At 42.4% G+C, this 26140-nt stretch overlaps 1 protein-coding gene across 3 annotated transcripts; it reads right to left on the reverse strand.

The window, feature by feature from the left end:
- Positions 1 to 393: 393 nt before the first annotated feature.
- On the reverse strand, positions 394 to 25331 carry VLDLR (very low density lipoprotein receptor). Of its 3 annotated transcripts, XM_014546304.1 has the most exons (19): positions 25249 to 25331; positions 21402 to 21521; positions 17173 to 17295; positions 15664 to 15786; positions 13626 to 13997; positions 13401 to 13523; positions 13192 to 13314; positions 12637 to 12756; positions 12399 to 12524; positions 11476 to 11647; positions 10674 to 10892; positions 9513 to 9631; positions 8559 to 8698; positions 8085 to 8226; positions 4554 to 4700; positions 3347 to 3430; positions 2898 to 2978; positions 1897 to 2066; positions 394 to 1037 (listed from the first exon to the last, which is right to left on the reverse strand). In XM_014546304.1, exons 4-19 carry the CDS (start codon positions 15782 to 15784, stop codon positions 1002 to 1004), a joined length of 2295 nt encoding a protein of 764 aa, XP_014401790.1. In that variant the 5' UTR covers positions 15785 to 15786; positions 17173 to 17295; positions 21402 to 21521; positions 25249 to 25331; the 3' UTR covers positions 394 to 1001. The 3 variants fall into 3 exon arrangements, with proteins under 3 accessions (XP_014401790.1, XP_014401791.1, XP_014401792.1); XM_014546305.1 differs by lacking the exon at positions 3347 to 3430 and having other exon boundaries at positions 25249 to 25329; XM_014546306.1 differs by lacking the exons at positions 15664 to 15786; positions 17173 to 17295; positions 21402 to 21521; positions 25249 to 25331 and adding an exon at positions 15023 to 15619.
- Between the last annotated feature and the right edge of the window lie 809 nt (positions 25332 to 26140).

Consider the following 26140-nt stretch of genomic DNA (forward strand, 5'->3'; position numbering starts at 1 on the left):
GTCCTTTCCCATGCCTTAGAAGGCACTGGTTCTTGAACTATATATATAATTATAGAACATGGAAAAATGAATTTAATATGAAGAAGCCGAATTGATAGAAATCTTAGCATATGTTTCTAGATCAGGAAACAAATTAATGAGAAAAGAAAGTTTCCTCTAAGCAAGAGAAATTCAAGGTACATGCTACCTTAGCCTTTTTTTTTTTTTTTAGAAAATAAATTATTGCAGAGGAAATATTTAGTAGTATCTTGTCCTTTTTGCGTTTGGTTATTAAAAATAGTAATATTATAGACTTAATTATACAACCACAAGACCTATAGCTCATATATTTAGTTAGAACATTTGATACTATTTAGACTGTTTATAGTTTCTCCTAGAGGAATAGGCATAAACCATGGTTAAGCTGCTTAGTTTAATTTTTTTAGCACTTGGAAAAAAAATGTACAGTAGTTTGAACACTCAGTCTTTGAAAACCTCCATTGAGGTCAAAGATTTCATTCATAGGTACAAAATTAGTTTACAAATTTTTTGGCAATTTCATCTTAGTAACCCGTTTTATCCTATTGCCATTGTCCCAACCATTGAAAAAGTTTACAATAATTTACATAGAAATATTTTCAAAGTGCTTAAGAATAGTGATTGTTCTCTGGGATATTTACAGGTGGCCTATACAATGTATGTACAGGTGGTATACACTATAGCACAAGTTTCATTGCTGGAATATGGCTTTCTAGGGAAAGTGCATATTTGGCCAGAGGTGGCAATACTGTCTAGAAATTCAAGGGTTATAGGGAACCACATCCAAAGCTGAAGCAGAGTGTGGACAGGAATATTTATGAAAGTCATATAAAAACGGTCAAGTACACAAGCTTGATCCACGCAGATATCTTGATGTTCTTCCAGGCTGGAGGAAGAAAGAGACTTCAGCTGCTGGCTCGGTTACCATTCCAAATTGGGGAATTATTGGTTTGGATCTCAAAGGTTGAGACTTGTCTCAGAAGTCAAGCTAGATCATCATCTGTGCTTACAATTGATATCTGTGGAAAAGAAAAAATATGGAGTGAGCTTGATCACTCATTGGTAGCACTTCTAGTCACTAAAATGGACCTTGCTTTTGAGTTGGCCATTCAGAACTCAAAGGTACATAGAAGGGAAATCAGATCCAAAATAGTATTGAGTTGTGTCACTAATGCAGTTTAACTTGAATTTAGCTGTATCTACTTGGTAGAGAGAGGAAATAGTGTGACTAATTCTGCATCTTCTACTTAATGATCTCAAGTCCTAGAGAAAAATATGGATAGACAGACACACCTGTGCCATGAATTGGCTACCATTCTTTGTTTTACCAGAATGTTGGAGAGGGAGTGCTCAGCACTTGTTTTGTTCAGACTGGTCCCTAAACGAAGGCCAAATACTCCATTTGGGTTTCAACTAAAGAACAAGTGACTTAGTGAAAAACTAGCTAGCTATACTAGGTGGGATAGGACACTTCCAAGCATTTGGTAATTTTGGCCCAAAGAATCTGGCTCAATACACTGACTTGAAGCTAACTCTCCTATATATGATATGCTAATTTACTTATTTAACAGTTCAAAAAGAAGCTACTTGATTCATGCAAATATTTACATGTAGTTTCTATAACCAAAAATACCTCCAATAGTATAATGATGACCTGAAGTTGACTTACTTGTCATCCTGTACGGGGCAGGTGCTGATCAACTGACTGACTTATGTTCTAACAGGCTAGACTGTGTAATCTCTAGTAAATGAAGTATTTGGTGGGTCCATGATCCTACTGGCTCTTCCTAGCCCAGACAGTCATAGCTTGAGTTTGAAGTTTCATTACCAAAAAGTCTTACTGCAAGCAATGGCATAGAGGACACAAAGCTGACTTACTGCTGGGTACGTGTGTCCAACCGAAGCACTGTGTCTACCAATGTCTATAGACAGGTCCTCTTCAGTGGTCTTCAAGTACACAGGATTGTCAAAGTTCATGCTTTTCATGTTCTTGTGTTGCCAGTTCCGCCACATCAAGTAGCCACCGACTGCTGCCATTGCTAAGAGCACTGAAAAAAGTTCGAAGGCAACTAAGCAAGGTCTAGTCTCAAAACACAGAAAAAAGATCATGTTCATGAATCCATAAGCGACATTCCTAAAAGTTTCATGTTCTATGACGCTGAGATAACCAGAAGTTAGAATCTAAATGGGCAGGAGCTTGAAACCAGGTCAGACTAATGGTTAAGTGTTATTCTCTAGACTGGGCAAACGCAGTGTCCAGGGCCCCTTCCCAGGCAGAACGAATTGAAATTGCGGAAGCTTCTGGAGAGCTCTTCCAGGGGCACTCCTAGTGTGTTCACTGAGCTTGCAATCCAGTAATTTAGGATAAAGAGGCCATTATAGCATAGTGCCTTAGCATTCACATACTCAATAGTAGCTTTAAAGGTCCATATCCCTGGTTTTGAAAATTCTTAACTTTTTAATTTACTCCCTATACGTCCTATAATTCTTCAAGAAAGCATTTGAGCATTGTATCTCCTCTGTGTGAAATACTATATATATTTCAAAGAGAATTAGAACAGTTTTCTTTACTTAAAGGGACTTACTGTGAAAGGGGGTACATCAGACTAATCACTCTGAAGTGGAAAGCTATAAGCACCCTTCATGTAATAGCTGAACATTTATCACTGCCAGTCACTGTGGGAAGGATACCACTGAAGAGAAAGGCATGGGCTCTCAACTCAGTGTGCCATGTTGGGGAGGGAGTAAAATGTAATTCAGTATCATGAGAGCTATGAAAGTACAAGGGGCCATGGGAAGTATGTCTCTAGATGAACTATAAATGCCCATCTGGTATCTAAGAAGTTCATGGGCTCCACATATATGAAGAATCGACTTACAGAGGGGAAGGATGGCCCACGCAGCGGAAGTCCCTTTTGGGGGAACACTGACCTCCGATACTGCTGTGGTCACGTTGATCCCTATAGGCGGATAAAAAGAACCAGTTTAGAAGAATCTGAACTCAGACTTGGAAATGCACCCATCTCGTGGAGAGCCTCATACCCTTGCATCCATCACGATGCTCAGTATCTATGATTGTATAGCAGCAACAACTGATCTAGAAGTATTTGAGAGTCACATGCTGTTATAGCCATTTCATTAACATTTCTCTAACACAAACCTTAATAAGTCAGGTCAGACTAAGACTCGAAGCTTCTTAGTCTTTGCAGTTTAAAAGTAGGTTACCAATCGGGGCAGAGCTAGTAGTTAAAGGCTGTATTAATTAAGTAATAGATACAAAGTGTGGCTGTTAGTTGAGATTAACAGTTTGCAATACTGAACCCAATACCTCCAGGAACTAGTCCACTAGTTGGTGAAATTTCTGTTGTGTTGGTATCTTTTGTCTCACTGTAAGTCATAGTAGTTGCAGTACCTGAATTATAAAAACCAAGAACCTGGTTAATGCCAAGGTTCCAGAGTGGCTAGTTGTTTAGTCCAGATGAGCCCTGGCTAGGTTATTTTAATACCACGGGAAACAGACAAACCACTGCTGAACTAAGTTGCATGGTGGATGTATCAAAACTGGGAGAAACAGCAGTCTTCGGACAAAACCAGACACATGAGACTTTAGGCAGAAGAGCAAGCATTTGAAATTTGACAATTTAAAAAGACACACAGCCATACTTCATGACCCCTCTAATCAATGTCCAGGCTCCTGAAAGTTACAAAAAAAGCCTGTGAGCAGCAGTGGTTCAGTGGTTGAACCAGGAGGTCACTGTTCGATTCCCAGTCAGGGCACATGCCTGGGTTGTGGGTTTGATACCTCAGTAGGGGGGCTTGCAGGAGGCAGCCAATCAATGATTCTCTCTCATCATTGATATTTCTCTCTCCCTCTCCCTTCCTCTCTGAAATCAATAAAAATATTTTTTTAAAAAAGAAATGCTCTTGAAAACAGATGACCAGGCATACTAGTCTTACCCCAGACTGTCTTGCAACTACTTTCTCAGTAAACGGAGCTAGTCCCTGCAGGGACTCGGGATTAAACTAATAGAAACCTCACAATATGAGCTCCTTGCTTACAACATGTGAGTTGAATTTGCCGCTTAACCAAAAGCTGAGAACAGAAGGCTAAAAATGTAAGTTTAAGTGTGAGTTTAAGATAGTGTCACGCACTGGGGCTATGAGGTTTCCTGTGACTATAACCTTCTTTGTGCATAATTTCAGGCCTCTCTCTTCAGAGGAAATGTTAAGGCTTTGTTCTATTATCTACATGTTGCCTAGCTCAGTGTTGTTATGGGACTAGTCAGTAAGAGGCCTGTTAATACTTTGACAAAAGTGTCACTTATAGACTCATCTGATGTTGAAATGAGTTAAAAGTCAACTCTGAAGTAAAGCCATGAATACCTGGTAGGCACTAGTACCAGGCATGTTCTCAAAGCTATTCCTAGAGTTAGTTAAAACAGAATTCTTAAAATCCAGGCTAGTTTTCATAGCTAGTGTCTTGTTCTATAGCCTGTTGTATGTCTGGCTAGTGGATGAAAAGTAAAGAGTCTTACTTTGGCACTCCCGGCCATTTGCCCGTAGGTTGAACCCATTGGGACAGGAACACGTGTATTTTGGGGAGTGATCATTAATCTGTGGTGCTGGCAGACATAGGTATTCACATCCTCCATTCTCCATGTCTTCTTCACACCAATTTTTACCTGTTCAGACACAAAAATCCTTTAAAAGAAGTACGCCAGGGCTGTTATATACACAAAGTCCTGTTCTAGGTGCTGAAGACATGAATCCTTGGCCCCAAGGAGTTTAAACTTGTCTACTCAGCCTAACCTTCCAGTTTAACCAATACCAGTGAAGACTAAATATAAGAGTACAGACAGCATGCTCTAAGGACACCAGAGATCCAAAGAAACTTCTTGGAAGTAGAACAAGAGTTATGCCTTAAACAGATGGATGGTGAGGGAGTAGGTGGAGAATGGAGGTGAGTGACCAGGAGTGGCACTAATTACTGGTCCAAAGCTCATAGTGAAGGCTCCGAGGAAGGAGATAAGCATGTTCTCCTAGCTTTATCATGCCTTGTTCCCACAAAGTGGAAGGCACCCAACTATATGGACGTTTAAGAGTTTTATTCATTCATTTTTATGCATATAACACCCCTCCACACATACACACACAACATACACACACAGTTCACCTAATCAGCCTTCCTCTCTCAAGCTCCTGGTAACCACTAATCTGTTTACTATTTGTACTAGAGGCCTGGTGCATGAAATTAGTGCACTGGGGGGGGGGGCAGTCCCTCAGTCTGGCCTATGACCTCTTGCAGTCCGGGAGCCCTCGGGGGATGTCCGACTGCCGCAGAGGCAGGAGAGGCTCCCACCACCACTGCTTCGCTCGCCAGCCATGAGCCTGGCTTCTGGCTGAGTGGTGTGCCCCCTGTAGGAGCACACTGACCACCAGGGGGCAGATCCTGCATTGAGCATCTGCCCCCTGGTGGTCAGTGCGCATCATAGCGACCGGTCGTTTGGCTATTCGGTCGATTTGCATATTAGCCTTTTATTATATTATATAGGATAGTTTCCCCTTCTTCAAGTTGTCATATAAATGTAGTTACACAGTATCTGTTCTTTTCAAACTCTCTTCTTTCATTTATCAATATTAAGAGTTATGAAGTGTACCTCATTATAGCTTAGTCATTGTATTTCCCTAATGACTAAGGATTTTGAACATCTTTTCATGTACTTATTGGACATGTAGAGCTTCTTTGGAGAAATGCCTATTCAAATAATTTATCCATTTTTAATATTTTATATTATTTTCCCCTTTTACCCTCATTTACCCCCTTCTCTGCACTATTGTCTGTCCATGGATTATGCATATATGCATATAAGTTTTTTGATTAATCTACCCCCCTCCCTAACCTCCTCTTTCCTGCTGAGATTTGTCAGTCTGTTCCATGCTTTTATGTCTCTGGATCTGTTTTATTCATCATTTTATTTTGTGCATTAGATTCCATATTTAAGAGAGATCATGTGATACTTGTCTTTTTCTGACTTCCTTATTTTGCCTAGCATAATACTCTCCAGGTCCCTCCATGCTACCTCGGATATTTGCTTTTTTATTTTTGAGTTGTAAGAGTCCTTTATGTATTCTGGGTAATAGATTCTTATTGGCTTTATGGTTTGCAAATATTTTCTCCCATTCTGGGGTTGCCTTTTCACTTTTTTGATAGTATACTTGGAATCACAAAATTTTTAAAAATTCTGATGAAGTTCTATTTATCTATTTCTTCTGTCACTTGTGCTTTTGGTACCATATATTAGAAACATTAACTCAAGGACATGAAGATTTACTCCTATGTTCTCTCTCTTTTTTTAAATGAATGTGCATTAGGGTCACTTGAGAAACTGGGAGCATTTTATTCTATGGATTCTAAAGCTCAGTCTTTTTCAACCTTATATCTCCAGGGCCTAGAACTGTACCTGTCACCTAATAGATTTTTAAAAAATTATTCCCATTTCATAGCCCCTCCCCTTTGGCAACGAAGCTTGTTCTCTTCTGTATCTCTGGGTCTGTTTCTGTTTATTCATTTATTTTGTTTTTTAGATTCCACATATGTATAAGTGAAATAATATGGTATTTGTCTTTCTTTGTCTGACTTACTTCATTTAGCATAATACCCTCTAGGTCCATCCATATTGTTGCAAACAGCAAAATTTCATTCTTATTTATTACTCAATAATATTCCATTGATGTCCATTCATTGATGGACATCTAGGTTGCTCCCATATTTTGGCTATTACTAGTAATGCTGCAATGAACATAGGGGTGCATATATCTTTTTGAATTAGAATTTTTGTTTTCTTCAGGTAAATACTCAGAAGTGGAATTCTGGATCATATGAAAGTTCTATTTTTAATTTTTTTGAGGAATCTCCATATTGTTTTCCATATGGCTGTACTAATTTACAATCCCACCAACAGTGCATGAGGGTTCCCTTTTGAGTACATCGTCACCAGCACTTGTTGTTTGTTGATTTATTGACGATAGCCATCTGACAGGTGTGAGGTGATAACTCATTGTGATTTTTATTTGCATTTCCCTGATGATTAGTGACATTGAGCATCTTTTCATATGTCTGTTTGCCATTTGTATGTTGTCTTGGGAGAAATATCAATTCAGGCAGGTCCTCTGCCCATTTTGTTGTTGTTGTTGTTGTTGTTTTAATCCTCGCCCAAGATATTTTCCCATTGATTTTTAGGGAGAATTGAAGAGAGAGGGAGAGACAGAGAGAAACATCAATGTGAGAGAAACACATCAATTGGTTGCCTCCTGCATGTGCCCCAGCCAGGGCCTGGGCCGGGGAGGAGCCTGCAACCAACGTACATGCCCTTGACTGGAATCGAACCCGGGATCCTTTGGTCCACAGGCCTACGCTCTATCCACTGAGCCAAACTGGCCAGGGCCCTCTGCCCATTTTTCAGTTGGGTTGTTGTGTGTTTTTTGGTGCTACATTGTATGAGTTCTTTATATATACTGGATATTAACCCCTTATTAGATGTATCATTTGCAAATGTTTTCTTCTATTCAGTAGGTTGTCTTTTCATTTTGTTGGTAGTTTCCTTTGCTGCACAAAAACTCTTTAGGTTGATATTAAAAGTTCCATTTAGATAGAACCAATCAAGCCTTTTAAGGAGACAATATGACCAGATGTGTCTGAGCATCTACACAATCCTATACAAGATGCGTCATGGGGGTGGAGGAAGGGCAAGTTTGTGGCTACTTTGGAGGTTAGTGCCATAGTCTTAGCAAGAGGGGATGTAGGCCGAGGGGATGTGGAAAAGACTGAAATAAAAGACTGAACATGGAAGGTTGGGAGGGAATAGGAGAGCTCAAGTCCTGAAGCTCTTTTACTAGGAAGCCAGAAATAAAATATCCCAAACTCCAGGTTTGAAGTGTTTGGTATAGAAGGGAAAAGCTCCATTTTAGAGCAAGTTGAATTGCTAACAAGCTACTGATACCCAGCAGGTACTGTGTCATGCTCCTGCCCTTAAAGTGGCCATGAAGGGTCCTGCTTCCCCGGTTACCTGATGGCTGGACGAGTTCATGATAGACAATGATGTCTTGGGCATCATTAAGGTTGTTAACTAGAGTGGCCAGCTCTGACCCAGTGAATTTATTGGCACCATAGACGGCTTCATTTTCCCCGTCTATCCAGTAGACACGATCCTAAAACAGAACCCCCAAATTAGCACGTATATGTAGGATTAACACAAATCACTGTCTAACTAAGGTCATTATTATTTACTGGCAAATTAATGGACCAAGTTTATTTAAGGCTGGTCTGGGATACTGGATGTGAAACTGTAAGAGAGCAAGTTCAGGTTTCTTAAAGTGCTACAAAGAATCAAAGATTATCTAACTTGCCCCAGGTTTTAAGTGACAGCAGCTTTTCAACTCATGCCCTCGGCTCTCCCCTCCTCCCCCCATGCCTGTTCCTTCTCCCCAAGGTGCTATAGTAACTCAAAGGTATACACTTGGACGTGAGGCAGGTGTCTTACCTCAAATATCGTTAGTGCGAGAGGATGGGCGAGGAACTCCAGAGACTTGAGCACTATCCTCCGATCTTGGCCGTTCAAGTCCACACTGGATAACATGTGCAACTTGGAATCAAGCCAATAGAGACGGTTCTTTATGAGGTCTAGGCAGGAAAAGAATTGCGTTGCATGGTAAGTCAGTATGGCTCTGGCTTCCATTTAAAATCTCTAAGGAATCCGATATTTGACTTTTATGATTCCTGCTCCAGCAGGGATTCTTTTTTTTTTTTTAAATATATTTTATTGATTTTTTTTACAGAGAGGAAGGGAGAGAGATAGAGAGTTAGAAACATCGATGAGAGAGAAACATCGATCAGCTGCCTCCTGCACGCCCCCTACTGGGGATGTGCCCACAACCAAGGTATATGCCCTTGACCAGAATCGAACCTGGGACCCTTCAGTCCGCAGGCTGACGCTCTATCCACTGAGCCAAACCGGTTAAGGCTCCAGCAGGGATTCTTAATGGGATCCCGCAAATCTTGTGAAATGGCATGCCATTTCGGGAAACTCAAGGGGTACCTACGGTTCTTAAAGTAACTGACTTAAGAAATGTTACTCACATGATAGAAGTTTTAAAAGAGGCTAGCATTTTGTGGTTCTCTCCTTCTGAGCCAGAAAAACTGTTATAAGCTGGCAATTCAGAAAATGCTAAGGCACCTGGGCCAGGAGTATTTAGGGTGAGAGTTCCTGAGACCCACCATTCACTGAATTTGTGTCAGATATTAGGCCCCCATGGACTAGCTAGTAATTATGCAGTATGTAATTTAAATTCCCCATTCCATTGGTATTGCTCAGTTATTTCCATCCAAAGCCACTGCTCTAGCGCTGTCTGCTGTAGTCTAGAGTTAACAATGGAGATCAGTTAAAGCCAGGTGAAGGCTGTTGAATTGGTGGTCAACATAGGAAGAACATACGTACCAAGTGTAATTCCGTTAGGCCATTGGATATCCACTGCCACCAGCGGCCGTCTATCAAATCCATTCATTCCTGCTTTTTCTATTTTAGCTGGCTCACCCCAGTCTGACCAGTAAACAAATCTGGGAAGAATTAAGTTAGAAATAAGCCTCAGTGGTTTTAGAACGAATAAAGTTGTAGCTTAGGACAAACGTTCAAAGAGTGAACAGAAAAATTCTAGGGATTGATTACGACAAATAGTAACACTTCAGACTATAACTTATGTTCTGCGTAAACAAAACACTAAGAACCTACAAGCTCATTCACTATATTAATGTATTTGAGTCAGCCAAAAGTCACATATTATATGTTCCGTTTTTATTTCTATTTTTTATTTTTTGTTAATCCTCACCTGAGGAGGATATTTTTTCCCATTGATTTTTAGAGAGACTGGAAGGGACAGGGAGAGACAGAGAAAACCATCATTGTGAGAGAGACACATACATTGGAATCGAACCCGGGACTCTTCAGTCCGAGGGCCAATGCCCTCACAACTGAGCCAAACCGGAAGAGCTATGTTCCATTTTTAAAAGGCTGATTCTTTCTGAGGAGTGAAGAAGAGTAACTGTTAAGTTTTATAGCAGGGGTAGCTGATCGTGTGCTGGTGAGGTTACAGGGCCCATTTCTGATGACTGCAGGCTTAGCTTCCTTAGCTGTTCTGTTTGTTATTTAGTGGCAATTTAGGAAACCTCTCCGTGAAATGTTTCTAGCGAGGTCTGTCAGTTTCAACTGGACTTTTGGATAAGCCTTGAGGTAATGTAGTTACCCAAATCCTCACAACTCATGCTAAGACTTAGGTTTGATCATCCAGAGCTAACCTGACAAAGCATTCCGACAAAAATGAAAAGTCCCTTGTGTAGAAGCTGGGTGGGTACGAGGGTTCAGATCCACCCTCTGTTGCACATCAAATCAGAAGCGCTGTTTCCTTAACTTCCACCAGCAGTTAGGCTGCCCTGGGAGGGCCTGGCACACAGGTGAGACCATGACATGTTGAGCCAGACAATTCTTTCTCGTGGGCAGCTGATAGGTCTTGATATTTCAGTTCTACTTCAGGCATGAGGAGGGCTCCTGGCCTATGCAGACGGCACCCAAAAGGCTACAGGATGCAGAACACAGAATACACACCCGGACAGGGGGTCCACAGCTATGGAGGCCGGCTCTCGCAGGTCCGAGTTAAACAGGAGCTTCCTTTTGGTTCCGTCCAGGGTAGCCACTGAAATAGTCTTAGAAGCCGCGTCAGTCCAGTAGAGGGTCTTGTACACCCAATCAACAGCAATGGCTGCAGGATTATAGACATTGTCGATCATTTTAACATGTCTACCAACCTTGTCATCCAGGGAGGCGCTGAAACAGAGTAGGTCACAAGAAATTTCAGAGGTTGACGCCATCGGAGCCTGGAGAACAGACTTTCTGCTTACAAAACGGTCCACAGCCTTGTTCGGAGAGAACTCTAGTAACACGGCTCACCGCTCCAATGACTGAACCGGGCTGCTCACTGGCACTGCATTAACAGTAGGCTAACTAGTTGCCGTATGTGTTCCATATGCCAGATCCACACGCTTCTAAGTGGAGCTATTTGTTTCAGTAGCCACTATCTGAGTTCCTCTAGTTCCCATTAAGGAGAAGCTGCACTACCATTTCTATTTGTAGCCACCATAAACGGTTCTCAATTAACAGTAAAGGGGAGAAAATAGGAGACATTAAGATGTCAGCTGTGATCATCTTTTAGCTGTAGACACTTTTTATTTCATAGGTGACTGTTCATTTCTAACGAGGAACTGATAGTCATGGAAAAGTTAAAGAATGGGTGTTTAGATTTACTGTCTCCAGCTAACTAGATGCTAGATTGAGACAAGAGAAATTCCTTCAAACCTTCCCAAAGGCCAAGCGATTTAGACCAAGACACCAAAATGGAACTGAAAGTTACCTGAAGATGGCCTTTTGGCTCAGATCAGCCCAGAATAGTTTCTGGGCAGCAATGTCAGCATCGAGAGCCACAGTGTTTCTTAGCTGCTCCACTAGTTGGATATATTCTTTCCTCTCTAAGCCAATCTTCCTGATGTCTCTGCGATTAGTGAAGATTAGACTTGGCTCTTTCCCTGCAAGACAGGAGTCCAGTGTATTTAGTTTTGCTGCAAGAAGGTAAGGTCCTTCTCAGTTACCTCCTCCCAAGAGAGCAGCACTTAAAAAGTGAAGCCACCGCCCCGGCCAGTGTGGTCAGTGGTTACAGCATCAGCCATGCTCCTAAGGGTCTCAGGTCTGGTTCCTGGTTAAGGGCACATACCTGGGTTACAGGTTCCATCCCCGCCCCATTTTGGGTGTGTGGAGGAGGCAACCAATTGATATGTCTCTCTCACATTGATGTTTCTCTCGCCCTCCCTCTCTCCTCCCCCTCTCCCTTATACTCTCTCTAAGAAATCAATGGCAAAAATATCCTTGGGTGAGGATTGCTGAACACCTCAGGAATACTCGTGCCAGAGGCCGTGCCCCAGAGACCTGCAAGTGCTTCCCACTACTTACGAAGGCAGTTCTGAGGTCTCAGCATTCAATAACAGGGCTGCTGGCGAATAAGTTATTTATTTGAATTGCACTCAAGTATTGGAAGCAGAAAGTAAGCAAAGCTGGCAGGTATTCATGGTATCATGTGCAAAAGGAATAGACCAAGGCAGGAATCTGGGGAAATGATCTCTGTTTAACCTATGATAGAGAATGCGCTGTGATCTTAGTAGCATTGCTCTCAAGTACTATTTTAGTTTCATCTTCAATTTGGCTATTGTCATCACAGGCTGTACCTTTCCTAAGCACTTACTCGTAAAGATACCAGAGCAACACCAGTCCCAGTCCATTTACCTACAGCCTTGCACACGCCAGTGGCAAGATCCATTTGATAGCCACGACTACATTCACACTTGTAACCGCCTTTTAAGTTGATACAAATTTGACTGCAGATTCCCGGATTTTGGCATTCGTCAATATCTAGGAGGGAAGTTAGAATTAGTCTTGCTGTTCCTGGATAACCTACAGAAATACACTGTCTCCCGCCCCCCCTCCCCCGCCCCCCAGGCTGAGGGTCTCTTCTTTGACTCACCTCCACAGGTTTTCCTATCGATCAGCTCAAAACCAGCTGCACAGTCACATTCGTAGCCTATAACCAAGTCTCTGCAGATATGGGAACATCCACCATTGTTAACCAAGCATTCATTTACATCTGAAATAAAAATGTCCTCGAGTTACTTGACAACTTATTCCAAATTGATATTTGTCCTAGTAACATTAAAAATCCAGGCGCTCTGCAATAACTTATCTACTTAGTCTGCTCAAATCTATGATTTTTCCAAGCTCTAATAATTTTTCTTATAAATATGCATCTTAGAGTGTACTGGGGGAATAATAGAGCCCATCTCCCTGGCCAGTTGGTTAAGCAGGATTTGATCAAGTTTCTCTATTACTGGTTAGTTATCTTTAAGGAGGTAAATTATGAACTAGTTTGTCACTGCATGGGCTCTTGAGTCATAAAAATTCACTCTTAAGTCCAACAATTGAACTTAGTTCATGAAAAGTAATTTAGCCAGACATTATGCATTAGCCATGCTAGATTGAACGAGCCATCCCAGCTCTGTCCCCAAGCAACCCCTTCACTTACGACATTCTTTCAGGGGCTCGTCACTCCAGTCCCTGCAGTCCTGCTCCTGGTTACATACTTTAATGATGTCTATGCATTCCCCGCTTCTGCACTTGAACTTTCCGGGACCCAAGCACTGATTGACTGCAAAGAGAAACACAGAAGAGAGACTCCATGAGTGGGTCCGATCAGGGTAGTCCCTTGACAAACCCACACGAAGAGGCCCTTACCATTTTTGCAGTTGACTTCATCAGAACCGTCCACACAGTCCCGGATGCCATTACACTGCCTGCTGCCATGGATGCAGCTACCATCCTCACATTCAAACTGGTCTGGTCGGCAGGTTCGAGAAGCTACAAAGGGAGGAAACACCATGGGATGAAGCCAGCCAAGTTGTCCCCAGTGGGTCCGTGGAAGAGAACCGAACACGCCACACTGATGAGAATGCTACGTACGACAGTTGACCTCATCGCTGCCATCCCTGCAGTCCGGATCTCCGTCACATCGCCACTTCTTGTGGATGCACTCGCCAGAGCCACACTGGATCTCGCTGGCTGGGCACTTGGTGTGCATCACTGGCTGGCGGCCACACTGCTCCAGGGACTCATCAGACTGGTCCGAGCAGTCGGCATCATCGTCACACACCCAGCTGAGGGGGATGCAGGAGGAGGCGCTGCACTGGAACTCGTGGGCACCACAGGATGGCGGGGCACAGTTGAGCTCATCACTGCCATCGTTACAGTCATCCTGGCCGTTGCACACAAAATTCCTGGAGATGCAGCGGCCGCTGGAGCAAGTGAAATCATCAGAGCTGCATGTTATGTTGCCTATTAAGAGAGAGGAGGCCCCATTGAAAGTGCATCAGGACTGGTCCTTTTAGGACTTTTGTCTGGAAATCTAACCTGCAGCTCTTTGGTCATGAATCCTAGCTTTCTAGCTTAACTTAAAAGCTAAAGTGTAATTATATCAATATCCAAGTTCCTGGAATACCAGGAACAGTCTCACCACATAAAAGATGCAGGGACACTTGAATAAGAACAGAAATAAAGGACCAAGAAAAGAGTTGAAGACCAGAAATTAATTTGAGATGAGAGCCACAGTGAACTCTTACAGGAAGTGATCAATAACTTAAACAAGGAATTCCTTTCTGGAAGGCAGAGACGGAGTTATCTTTAGATGGACATAGTGCTTATCAGGCCAGACCACATTATTAGCTGAGACGATCATGCATCAGGTATTCAGGCAGATGTACACTCATCGTAAGCACTATCACACGATCACCCAAAAGGAGCCATTATGTTATACCATCATGCATGGCTCCTTCTCTTTACATCCTTCAAATGAGGATCAGGATTAACAGGTTGTAAATACTTAAAAGTTTTAGCAAGTCAGTTCCAGGGCTAGCAAGACAGTCTAGCAGCCAGGTATGCTAATAATGATAAGCTAGTCAGAATCAAAGATAAGCCAGTTTGTACTTTGATTCAGATTCGGGCCAAATGGATTAAGTCACAATTTGGTGGTAATTATGGTAGAGACCACGACTCTCTTGGGAAGCAAATCTAGATTTAAGAGGGAAACACTGGGCAGCTCCAGGGCTTACTAACACATAAAGCTCAATTCTAGGATTAAACACCAAAACTCATTGGACTAGGTGCAGTGGTATTGACCTCCAAAGCTAATTTCTACACAGAGGATGTGTTTCAGCTGCAAGCGTCCTCAGCTCACTGGCACACTACTGCACTAGGAGGCCCGTGCTCCTGGGCAGCTGTAGTTACAGAGGCCCTATAAAAAGGGCGGTAGCTTGAAAGAGCGTTCAAAACAATGTTTGTTCAACCTTTTCCCAGGGCCTCACCTTTAAGGTGTAGCATTTATTACACACTTTCCAAGAACAGAAGCATGAAAGGGAAGGAAACAGAGTTGGCTTTTACAGGTAGGAACTGACAGAAGACAAGATTACCACCAGTTGGGTAGTTTTTCTTTGGGTCTCTGCTAACGATGTTCACGAACACGTCTGTGCCAGTTTAACTTCTGGAAGGGTTAAAATAGAATCTGGTGTTGGAGCTAAGAAATGCTGGTATGATACTTAAGTAATTTATTTCGATAAGGAGATCCAATTTAGACGTAGGAATGTGTTTGCTGGCCCTATTCCCCTCCTGGGATGGCGCCAAAGTGAGGAAGGCCCATGAATTACTGTCCTCGCAGAGACAAAAGCCCACCCACTTGGTGCTTGACTGGGCTACTTCTAAATGTAAGTGCCTTGAATGACTTACCTTTTTATTTCTATTTGTCTAGAAGAAACACCAAAGCAAGCCATGTGAACTTCTTTCCGACTTTTTGGGGCAGTTAGGAAGGGCAAGTAGCTGAGCAGATAGTAAAGTCACTGAAAAGCGAGTCAATGTAACTGCCTCTTCATGCTTAAGTTAGCTTCCCCTGCCCACCCTTCTTTGAGCAAAAGGGTCCTTGAGATAAGCCACTCAACACTGATCTTCTTACCACAGTTTTCTTCATCTTCTCCACTGTCACAATCATTTTCACCATCACACCTCCAGGACTCTGGGATACACTGAGTAGAATGGGCGCCACAGCTGATTTCATTTGTGCGGCATGTTCTCATATCTGTTGATGATATACAGTCTCAAAAGAGCCTCCAGACTCATCAGTGCAAAGTCGCTGCTCCTGTGCTGCTTGGAAGTGGTACACCTATTGACTCAGTGGCCTGGCATGCTGGTGAAATTGGACTTAACTAGTTGAAGCCTGGGTACATCCTTTGCCAGCTCCGTTGCTTAGAAGCCATGCTAACCTATGCTACCTGGCAGTACACCTGAGAGCCTTGACCGTGTTACTCCTTCGAGGTTCCGTGGAGTGCCCAGTTCTGGCTTTTGTTTTACTTGGCCTAGTTAGGTTTACTGGCTGGCCTGCTCCTGGACCATTGTTTATCTGTTGGCTATCAAGTGGTACACACACATGTCTAATCCCAATTTCATTAAAGGCCAGATGGTTTAAGACCCATGAAGTCTTCCTTCTAGGTTCCTTTACAGGCCTCCTTCACAATCTCCTTTAGATTTATATTTTGCAAAGTAGTGACATCCCATACGTTTTGACTTCACTGGGTCATCCTCTACTAAAATGTGGGGTTGAATCTTTATGGAACCAGTCTTTACAGGTACTAGCTTACATGCCTTAACCAAGATTCTTATTACTCCCCTCGCTTCCTGCCTAGAAAATTGATATCACACATTTAGTTTCCTTTCTGCTTGATTTGCTTTTGTAACCATTTTCCCAACTAAAACTTTGTTCATTGTTCCTCCACATTTGGTGCTTCAGTAGGTCTCTATTGCCTGAAAATGAACTCCTAGACTTTCTTCATCTTGACATTCAAATAATTGCAAATCCTCCTCCTCTATCACCTCATAGGCTTTTTCCGAATATCAGCCTAAGAACTCAGATATACATTTGCTTAACTATGAAATTTCTCTTATTTAAGAACAAGCTGTAAGTTCCCTACTTTAATAACTTTAGATTACATGTTTGTTCAAAATAATGATATCACCCTACTTCTAGCCATTCTACCTCTTCAGTAACAGATTTTTTTTCCATAAAAGGAGAAGCTATGTATCTAAAAGCTTATATTTGGCCTACAGGGGAGCCTTACATCTTGACTTAGCTTCCAGGACCAGAGTACCATCTGCTCATATTCATCATTATCAAACATTTGAAATCTGTGCACCTAGTCAAGGAGTTCTTAATGAAGTCTGCTGGCTTCAGTCTTAAATGTTCAATAGTGAAGCTACCCAAGAGAACGTCAGTCTTGTTAAACTAAGGAGAACATTCTTTAGAGGCTACTGATCAACTGTTCACGACTTGACTGACTTTGGAGTCAATTGGCCTACACTTCAAGGGAGTCAAAGGAAATTAACACCAAGTATTGGATGAAACAATACTTAGAGATATGAGACACAGAACGGCTTAGAAAAGTTCAAGTCTAAAGCAAGGCACACTCACGGCACTGTTCTGGGCTGTCGTCAGAGCCGTCTTCACAGTCGGGGTCCCCGTCGCACTGCCATCGGCTGGGGATACACTGGCCATTGTTGCACACAAAGTCAGACTCAGCACATGTCTTCTTCTCTACAAGAGTTTATTTGCAGGGTTAAAGTTGAAGTCCCTTACCCAAGAGCCCTATAATCCCATGGGGGTAAAACTACATTTTGATGTATTTCACTTGTAAAATAAAGCTGAGTCAGTTAGCACCCAACTGCCAATATCCAGGAGAACTATAGAAAAACCCCCACCCTCCCCAGAGGCCAAAGGCGCTCACTTAAGAAACTTGGAGGATAGTGAGGTCAAGATAAGACAAAGGTTTCCAATTACAGTGGGGCCTTGACTTAAGAGTGTCCCGACTAACAAGTTTTTTGAGATACCAGCTATCTCTCAGCCGGCCCACCGATTTTTTGCATTGAGTTGACAGAGTAATTTGAGTTAACGAGCTCCTTAACGAGCTTGGTCTCAGAACGAATTAAACTCGTAAGTCAAGGCCCCACTGTATATTACAACCCAGGGATTCCTTACAACTCTTGTCTGTTTTATAATGTTGAGATTAAGTAATAGTTTCATGCTCTTCATGCATTTCTTCCAACTCTTTCAAGTCCTTTGTAAATTGAATAGCCAAACATTCCATCCTATGACTGGATCATAGTATAATTGCTCTAGGGACATACCTTAACAACACATGGTATAGAGATAGATGAAGCCCCAGTACTGAATATTGTCACCCCTACAGGTCTATTGGGGAGAGGAATCCACTCAGTAAGAAATAAACAGAGCTTGAATCCAAAAACAGGAGAGGTGCCAGAATCCAGCTTGAAGTGATTGAAGTTGCCAATACCCATATCTGATGGCCAGGGTTAAAATAGCCTGCAAGGTATCCATTTTGCTATTAATTCTTACTAGGGCAGGTCTTTTCTCCTGTAATTAGGGTGACCATGCAATTTATTGTCCAAGTTGGAACAATCTCAGTAGAAAGGGGACACTGTTCGTTGTACCAAGAAGATAAGCATAAACCAAGACTATCCTAAGTAAACCAGGCAGCTTGGTCACCCTATCCACGAGGAAGTCAGAGGGTAAGAAGAGTCTTAAAAAGTAGCCACATAGGATATTCTAGGCTCGTCCTTCTCAGACTATATTCTTCCTTACCCATGTGTCTATACCTTCCATTGGAATTTCTAGTTTAAAACATTCTTCTCTAACAAATATTATGTAATGGTAAGTAAGTCAACTAAAAGCTGACGATTTGCTGAAAATTTGAAAGGAACCGCTTCAAGACAGGGGTTTAAACTAGGTACAACACTCAGAGTTTAGAGTATCCTAAATGAGAGGGCCACTCTGGTTTACCCTCTGAAGGAGGGGGAGACAGTGATTAGAGTCAATTTCTAGAACTCAAGATGAGGAATTATGATGATTTGAAAAGGGTTATTTATCTCCTTGAATTGTGTAGCCAAGGAAACAAGAAAGGCCACATTAGCTCTTAGATTCACACCTATTTCTAAAATCACTGAAAATATCAAACCCCCAGTGTTAATGTTTAAGTGATATCCTAGGCCTATGTTCTCCTGAGCATGTAGTGGGGTTGGGGTGGATGGGAGTTGGGGAGTTTACAAAGCCAGTTGCTGTAATTCAACCTGTGATATTCCTTAGAAGTTGTAAAAGAGGGAGTAGGAGATGGCTCGTTGTAAAGAAACCACATGTCTTTAAGAAGCAGAAAATATTACAGGAATAGGAAAGACTGGCTGTATTACATAGTGTTTGAGAAAAAGATAAATAGCGACGGACAGATTGCTAGAGTTAATCTCTCTCCATTCTGAGCATAGACTGGGAGGGTAAGGAGGCTACTTGAACTGAGCCTTGAGATGGATAGAAAGTTCGATGTGCCACAGGGCAAGAGAGCTACTCGTTACATCCTTAGGGTATCTGAGTCACAGATTAATCAGCTCAGCCTAACACACAAGAATGAGTTACTGGGACCAACAGGAACACATGGCTTGTGGAATTCAAGCTGAAGTTGACTAAATATGCTAGTTGACATACTTGAAAGAAAGAGCTCCGCTGAAACTGTAACCAAGTTCAATATCAAGAGGTTGGACCAGAAAAATAGAAAGTGGCTTTGTAAGTTTCCAGTAATTGTGTAGCTTTTCCCTTTGGAACATCTCAAAATAAGCATATTCAGGGATCCCCTGAGCACTTTCCTTTCCCGCTTTCCTTTTCTACTTTCATACCTGGGAGGTGGAGACAAATTCTAGTGAAGAGATATTTAATTGTTTCCATCTTGTGTGATCTTGATACACATCCTTCTCTTTACCTCTTCCAAACCCTCCTGCCATGCGGCTAGAAGTTATTTATGCAAAGACTGTTTTAGGAAAAGCCAGCGATGACCCTAAGACGACCCAGGTCAGTTCCCACTAGGAATTGACTCTAATCACTGTTTCCCCCTTTACAATATCAGAGGCTAAACCAGAGTGGCCCTCTCCTTTAGGACATTCTAAACCAGTGGTTCTCAGCCTTCTGGCCCTTTAAATACAGTTCCTCATGTTGTGACCCAACCATAAAATTATTTTCGTTGCTACTTCATAACTGTAATGTTGCTACTGTTATGAATCGTAACGTAAATATCTGATATGCAGGATGGTCTTAGGCGACCCCTGTGAAAGGGTCGTTCGACCGCCAAAGGGGTCTCGACCCACAGGTTGAGAACTGCTGTTCTAAACTCTGAGAGTGGGACCAAGTTTAAACCCCTGACTTGAAGCGGTGCCTTTCAAATTTTCAGCAAATTGTCAGCTTTTACTTGACTTCCCATTACAGAATTGGTCAGATGGTAAAAGACTTCCCACCCATGAAGAGAATAATTACTTTCTAAGAAAAAACAGTGGGTTTTGCCAAACATGTAAGCTTAGACTAGAGGAAGAATTACTACTTACACCAAGAGAACAGCTGACAAGAGTGAATTTACGAGTGGGATAGTTACTGAGGGAATTCTAGTACCCAACTAAGTAAACCCAGAAATAGCATGGAACTGAGTGTCTTATAGAATATATGAAAATCTTAGTGTTAGAATGCAAATGATGGAAAAGTGTTGCCCAGAACTATTTTTTTGTCTTGAGATTGGAGAGAAGTTTCTTCCCCGAGACTGTAGAATGGACTTCTTGTGCTTCCACATAAGCTCCTAATCCACAGATTGGCACGACAACATCCATGGTGTTGCTGAGAGCTCAAGCACAGGACAGTCGGCTACAATGTTCACACTATCACATGTTAGTAATGATGCATAAAGAAGTAGGTAACGGTATAACAAGATAGTAGTTGGTGAAATTTACATTAAGCTAGTTTTCTTCTGTATTTCTAGTTTGTATAGTGGAGATCTCTATGTAACATCTTTTAAAAGGCAGATGACGATGTTATCACCGGCATTCACACACAACATTATTTCAGGATTTTTACAGCATAGAACAAAGGGGTCAAGGTACCTACATGAGAACATGTAGTTCTCAGCGGTTCTGGCTTGACATGAGGTTATACACATTGCATAAACAAGCATTCCTCACAACGATCTTTTCATAGATGCTGATCAGTTGTCACGATGGCATATCCCCGTGGTCTTGGGAGAGATGTCTTCCACCCTGTCTAATGCTTTAGAATTAGCATCTACTATAGACAGAGAATTAAAGAATAATTCTTATCTAATCTTTGATCTGTGCTGGCTTGTAGCTTCTGTGCCAGGAGTTAATTGACCCCATGAAACTTTACGGGATCTTTTTACATCTGTGACTTTCTTTTTGGGGGAGGGGGGAAATCAAAGCTATTTGAAAATTGGACAAAGAAAGTCTGTTCTAAGCAGTCTTCTGTCTATCTTCACTTCTGGTCCTCCCCTCCCTTCTCCTAGCTTCCTACACCAAATGTTTGCCTGATCTCAGATAAACCAGCTCCTGTCATTTGAAAGGGACTCCACTTTATCTTCAACATTCTGTACCCAAGTTGATAACCCCATGTCAAACATTCAATTATATTCCTCTAGACCAGGGCGAACAGAATCTTTGGACTCTGGTTCAAAGGAAGTCTTAGGAGTAGATTCTATTTTCAGACTCTCGATACATTTGTAGAAACTAAGATAACATCACCCCTTTTCAATGAAATGCATAAGTCCCAGTGAGGTGGCAAGTGAAACTGTCAAACTCTTGACTCACCACAGTTCTTTTCGTCACTGCCGTCAGCACAGTCTTCGTCCCCATCGCATTTCCACAGCAGTGTGATACAGCGGCCATTTGTGCACTGGAATTGGGAAGGATCACATTTGGCTTTTCTTCCTAAAATCAGGAGGGAACACTTAGCTAAGCCTGGGATATAGGGGTGATAAGTTAGAGATTCCAGTTACCCAAAGCCTATGGACAGGGGTCCTCTGAGAAGGACAGCTACAGACTCAGCAGGCTAACACATTCTCGGAAGCAGACTTGGGTGGGTCTTGGGGCAGTGACTGATAGTAACTGAGTTCTTAGCTGGGCACACACCGTTTAGATAAGACTAGATTTCCCAGCCTCCCTCGCAATGAGGATTCACCATGAGAATCAATTCTGGTTAATGCACTGTAAGCAGGATTGGCATATACAACTTCTAGGAAATATCCTCTATTTTCCTTCCCTTTATTCCTTTCTGGTTCCTGAAATTTGGGCCTGGTGGCTGGAATAATGATCTTGGACCAATGCAGCCAGATCAAGATAGATGGGATCTAGATTTCCCAGAGAACATGGGGCATTTCCATCTGCTCTGGACTCACTCCTCTCATTTGTTTAAAAGTCACTTGTGTGGCTATAACCACACAGCCAAATCCTAATCCTTCAATGGCATTTCTGGTCCATATTCCGTACTGTTATTCATGAATGATGCTCCTATTACAAGCAAAGTGAAGGATATTTAGAAGGAGCAGCAGGGAAATGAGAGTTATAGAGGTTTAATACCATGGTTCCTCATCTCAGACCTTGAGGTCTGATTGCAAAAAACACATGTTTACACAATGACTCCAAGATAAGATAAAAAGCATCAAGAAGGTATAGTTAAGAGACAAATGAAAATCTTTTTTAACTTAGTGATAGGAGAAAAGCAAGTAAGGTAGAGCCACAGACTTGGGTTCCATTCCTCCGAACCTCAGTTTTCTTATGTTCAATGTATAAACATTTCACTCACACAATGATATGAACTAATTCTTGTAAATAAGTAGGGCACTTGGGTTGTTTTTGTTTTTTGCCTGGCACAGACAGCTAACATCCAGGTGTTTCCCATCATTAGCAGGTCTGTCCTTCTGGAGGATATGATGTCTTTGAGATAAAAGGCAAAGATCCGGTTGCTTCATGCCAATATCCTGCAAATATTCGAGAAACCCAGTGGAGCCATGTATAGTTCATGCAGATTACTTAGGGAGGCCTTCCGATTTCCTGCCACCTTTCAGCATCTGCAGCTGTGACATGCTGGCGTCAGAACAGATGCTACAGTGACAAGCACAGACTGGAACTCTTGTGTTATGCACACAATACTCTAATTGGCCTCCCTACTGTTGGCTACTCCCCACTGTCGGGAGGATTCTATGCTTTGTGGCAAATTCCCAGGGAGATTAAAATTTGGTCCAAGTCAAGTTCACCGTATGGGTGTGGTTATTTTCTTAGGTACTAAATGTATTTGCTTAAAACCTGCTCCCAAGAGTCTAGTTAAGCTAAGACCTAGGTAAAAAGCAGTGTGATTCGATCACATTTCCTACATACATTTCATACTATTCATTCATCCCACAAATATTTTGTTGGGTATAAGATACCAGGGACTTAGAAGGGAAGACAGGGGAGAGTAGAGGTTGCTGTCAGGAAGCATCACCTGCTAGTTTTTATAGACGCACCTGGCTGCCTCCCAACTCTCCCCCATCATCAGTCTAGTCCAGCCGTGGGCAAACTACGGCCCGCGGGCCCGATTCGGCCTGTTTGAAATGAATAAAACTAAAAAAAAAAAAAGACCGTACCCTTTTATGTAATGATGTTTACTTTGAATTTATATTAGTTCACACAAACACTCCATCCATGCTTTTGTTCCGGCCCTCCGGTCCAGTTTAAGAACCCATTGTGGCCCTCGAGTCAAAAAGTTTGCCCACCCCTGGTCTAGTCTCAATCTATTCTCAATATGCTCAGGGTTGAGGTACCTGCTCCAGGGGCCATTGGCTGTCGTTCTATATCCCCACTATGTTTGAGGGCTGTGGGAGTAATAAGAATCTCTGCTGAGCATTGCATTTAAAAAGTAGAAAAAAACAACAACTGATAGAGTACATAGATATAAATGTACTTGGAAAGAACAGCTGGGTTATAGTTAGGATACTGTGCAGACTGAAAGGCTCTGAATTTTTCAAAGTTTTTAGTCACCCAAGGTCAAAATGAGACAAAAACATTGACATTGATATCTACACTGTCAAAACGGTAACCGAAAAAAAAAAAAAAAGGTAACTGTATGGTCAGACTTGGACATGGACTTAAAAATAGGTGCCTAATGATGGTTTTCCATGTCAGGGTTAGGTGCCTGGAAATCTCCTTACAAATGAGTCACCTGGAAGCTACATATTTTATAGACACTCAAACTGTCTTGAGATTAAATACAGACACACAACACCTTAAGCCTGATGTTTAGTCCAATGTTCCCTTCAAGAGGGTCTCTGAATGTAGCTGTAACGTACAAGCTATCAACAGTAACAAGAGACATTAACCATTCCAGCCACGCTGCTTCCCGTGTCCATAGTGAGCAGGCTCAGGGCAGGCATGAGCATTTTCTTAGTGTTTATTCCAATAGCCCAAGATGAAAAAAAGTGTAATTTCTACCTTTTCTTATCTGAGCTGTTTCCACTTCCCCCAGGCTTCTGCCTGGCTGTCATAAAACTGTGTTTTACCATGACACACGCACAGCCCTCCATTAAGAAGGAGGGACACATGGGGTTAGGAGTACAGTCTGCTCCTAAATGTCCCTGCTTGTTTACAAAAGGAGCGAGATGGGCTGGGTAAGGCTGTCAGGCTTTATAAAGGACCCTTTAGAGAGCGAGGCGCATAAAGGCCTTCAGCTTCATGGCCGCGTCTCTCCATTTCCCAAGTACAGTGGGACCTTGACTTACAAGTGTCCTGACTAACGAGTTTTTTGAGATACCAGCTGTCTCTCGGCCAATTTTTTGCATTGAGTTGATAGAGTAATTTCAGTTAACGAGCTACTTAACGAGCTCCTTAGCAAGCTTGGTCTCGGAACGAATTAAACTTGTAAGTCAAGGCCCCACTGTACTTTGTTTCCAGAGATTGTTACTGGACAGGAGGTGCTCCCGGTTCTGTTAATTCCCTGCCTCCTGCAGAGCGGCAGAGTTCAGACATGAAATCCAGTGCTGAGACCTCGGCCACCTGACTGCAACCCCGTGTGGGCTTTCTGTCTGAGTTTCAGAAGGATTCTGCCTTATACCTCCGGGGTTCACCTGGGAATGCTGCTGCCCAGAGGAGAGCCAAAAGCACCACACGAGTTAAGACGCTTTTGGTTTGGGAAGCTTTGGGGATTACAAGCTTGTGGACCTGTAGTCTGTTTCCATCCAGAACAGTTAAGTCTCAAGTTCAGTGTTATACTTTCATAGAGGGAGCAGGATGAACTTGAAATCACATACTGTGATTCTTTTAATCTTAGGCTCAGCTAGAGCCAACGATGCCTGGAAAAATAACCTGTGAAGTAGAAGAGCGAGGCACTCTACAGGGTGGGACAGAAGTAGGTTTGAAGCAGGACAGCTTTCTTTTGACTTGGAGTTACACAGAAGAATTTGAAAGGGGTTCTATTGCTTTAAGAATTCAAACTGTTGGACTGGATCTAGGTTTCCTTCTAGCTCTGACACTTTGAATATCCCTACCCCTTTGGATCAGGGTCGGCACATCATCTGCACCTAGTCACACACATGGCTATTTAAATTTGTACTGAATGAAATGTCGAAAGATTACTCACTCATACTGTCACTTACACAGATGGAATCAGACTATGCAAACTTACTTCAAGGAGCCCATGTCCCAGGAGCCTTGCGTATCTAAATAGTTGACTACCCAGGCAAGTTGGCAGCTCACTGGCTCCAAGAAACTCAGGGTTTTAATGCAAATAGAAGTCAGCCTGCCGTTGTCTAATTGTCCCTGCAAGGGTTACACGGAAGAGCAATATGTAAGCTTCAGTAAAAAACGGCATAGACCTTATAATAAATACCAAGCCTCACAGTGGGCTACAAATGTCCCTGGAGGGCTCGGAGTGACACCTTGGCAGGAGTGTCCACTAGCAATGCCTGGAATATGCAGATGTTTCTGAGTATCAGGCTCAGACTGAACTTCGACTACTCAGAGGGGCTCGGGTGGCCACACTGCTGGGACTAGCAGGGCCAAGTATTCAAATCGCTCACACCCCTCCTCTCAGCCTGAGCATGCGGGTGTTATCATCTACTGGAATTTCTTCAGTCCATTTGTTTTGGCACTTCTGAGGCTGCCAAGGGCATTTATTTTTAGTAGGACTCACTTCTGCTTGGCACTTGAATGCCAATCTTTCTATTCATAGGCGAAAGCTTGTTTTTAGACAAGCAGATATCCTAGTCAGCAACGTTTCCCACAGGGAAGGTTAGTAAGAGGAACTCAGCAAGAGGCCCCCAAGATATCAAACACCAAGTCTGTGTTCTGGCCTTCAAGGCAGCGTCTGAAACAGGTGGGGGCCAACTAAAAACTGTTAACTACTGTACTTAGGTTAATCCTTCTGATTCACTGCAATGAGTGAATCTTATAATTCCGTGGTCGGCAAACTGCGGCTCTCGAGCCACATTCGGCTTTTTGGCCCCTTGAGTGTGGCTCTTCCTAAGCCTTAGGAGTACCCTAATTAAGTTAATAACAATGTACCTACCTATATAGTT

This window comes from Myotis brandtii, unplaced genomic scaffold (assembly GCF_000412655.1).
Source record: "Myotis brandtii unplaced genomic scaffold, ASM41265v1 scaffold44, whole genome shotgun sequence".
Lineage (NCBI taxonomy): Eukaryota > Metazoa > Chordata > Mammalia > Chiroptera > Vespertilionidae > Myotis > Myotis brandtii.

Bases quoted from the DNA above. Each gene is read 5' to 3' on its own strand.
- VLDLR (XM_014546304.1), bottom strand. From the start codon at position 15,784: ATGAGAACATGCCGCACAAATGAAATCAGCTGTGGCGCCCATTCTACT. The intron at 13,524-13,625 runs GTACGTAGCATT...CTCCCTTTGTAG, and splicing joins CAGCGATGAGGTCAACTGTC to CTTCTCGAACCTGCCGACCA. The intron at 13,315-13,400 runs GTAAGGGCCTCT...TTCTCTTTGCAG, and splicing joins TGAAGTCAACTGCAAAAATG to TCAATCAGTGCTTGGGTCCC.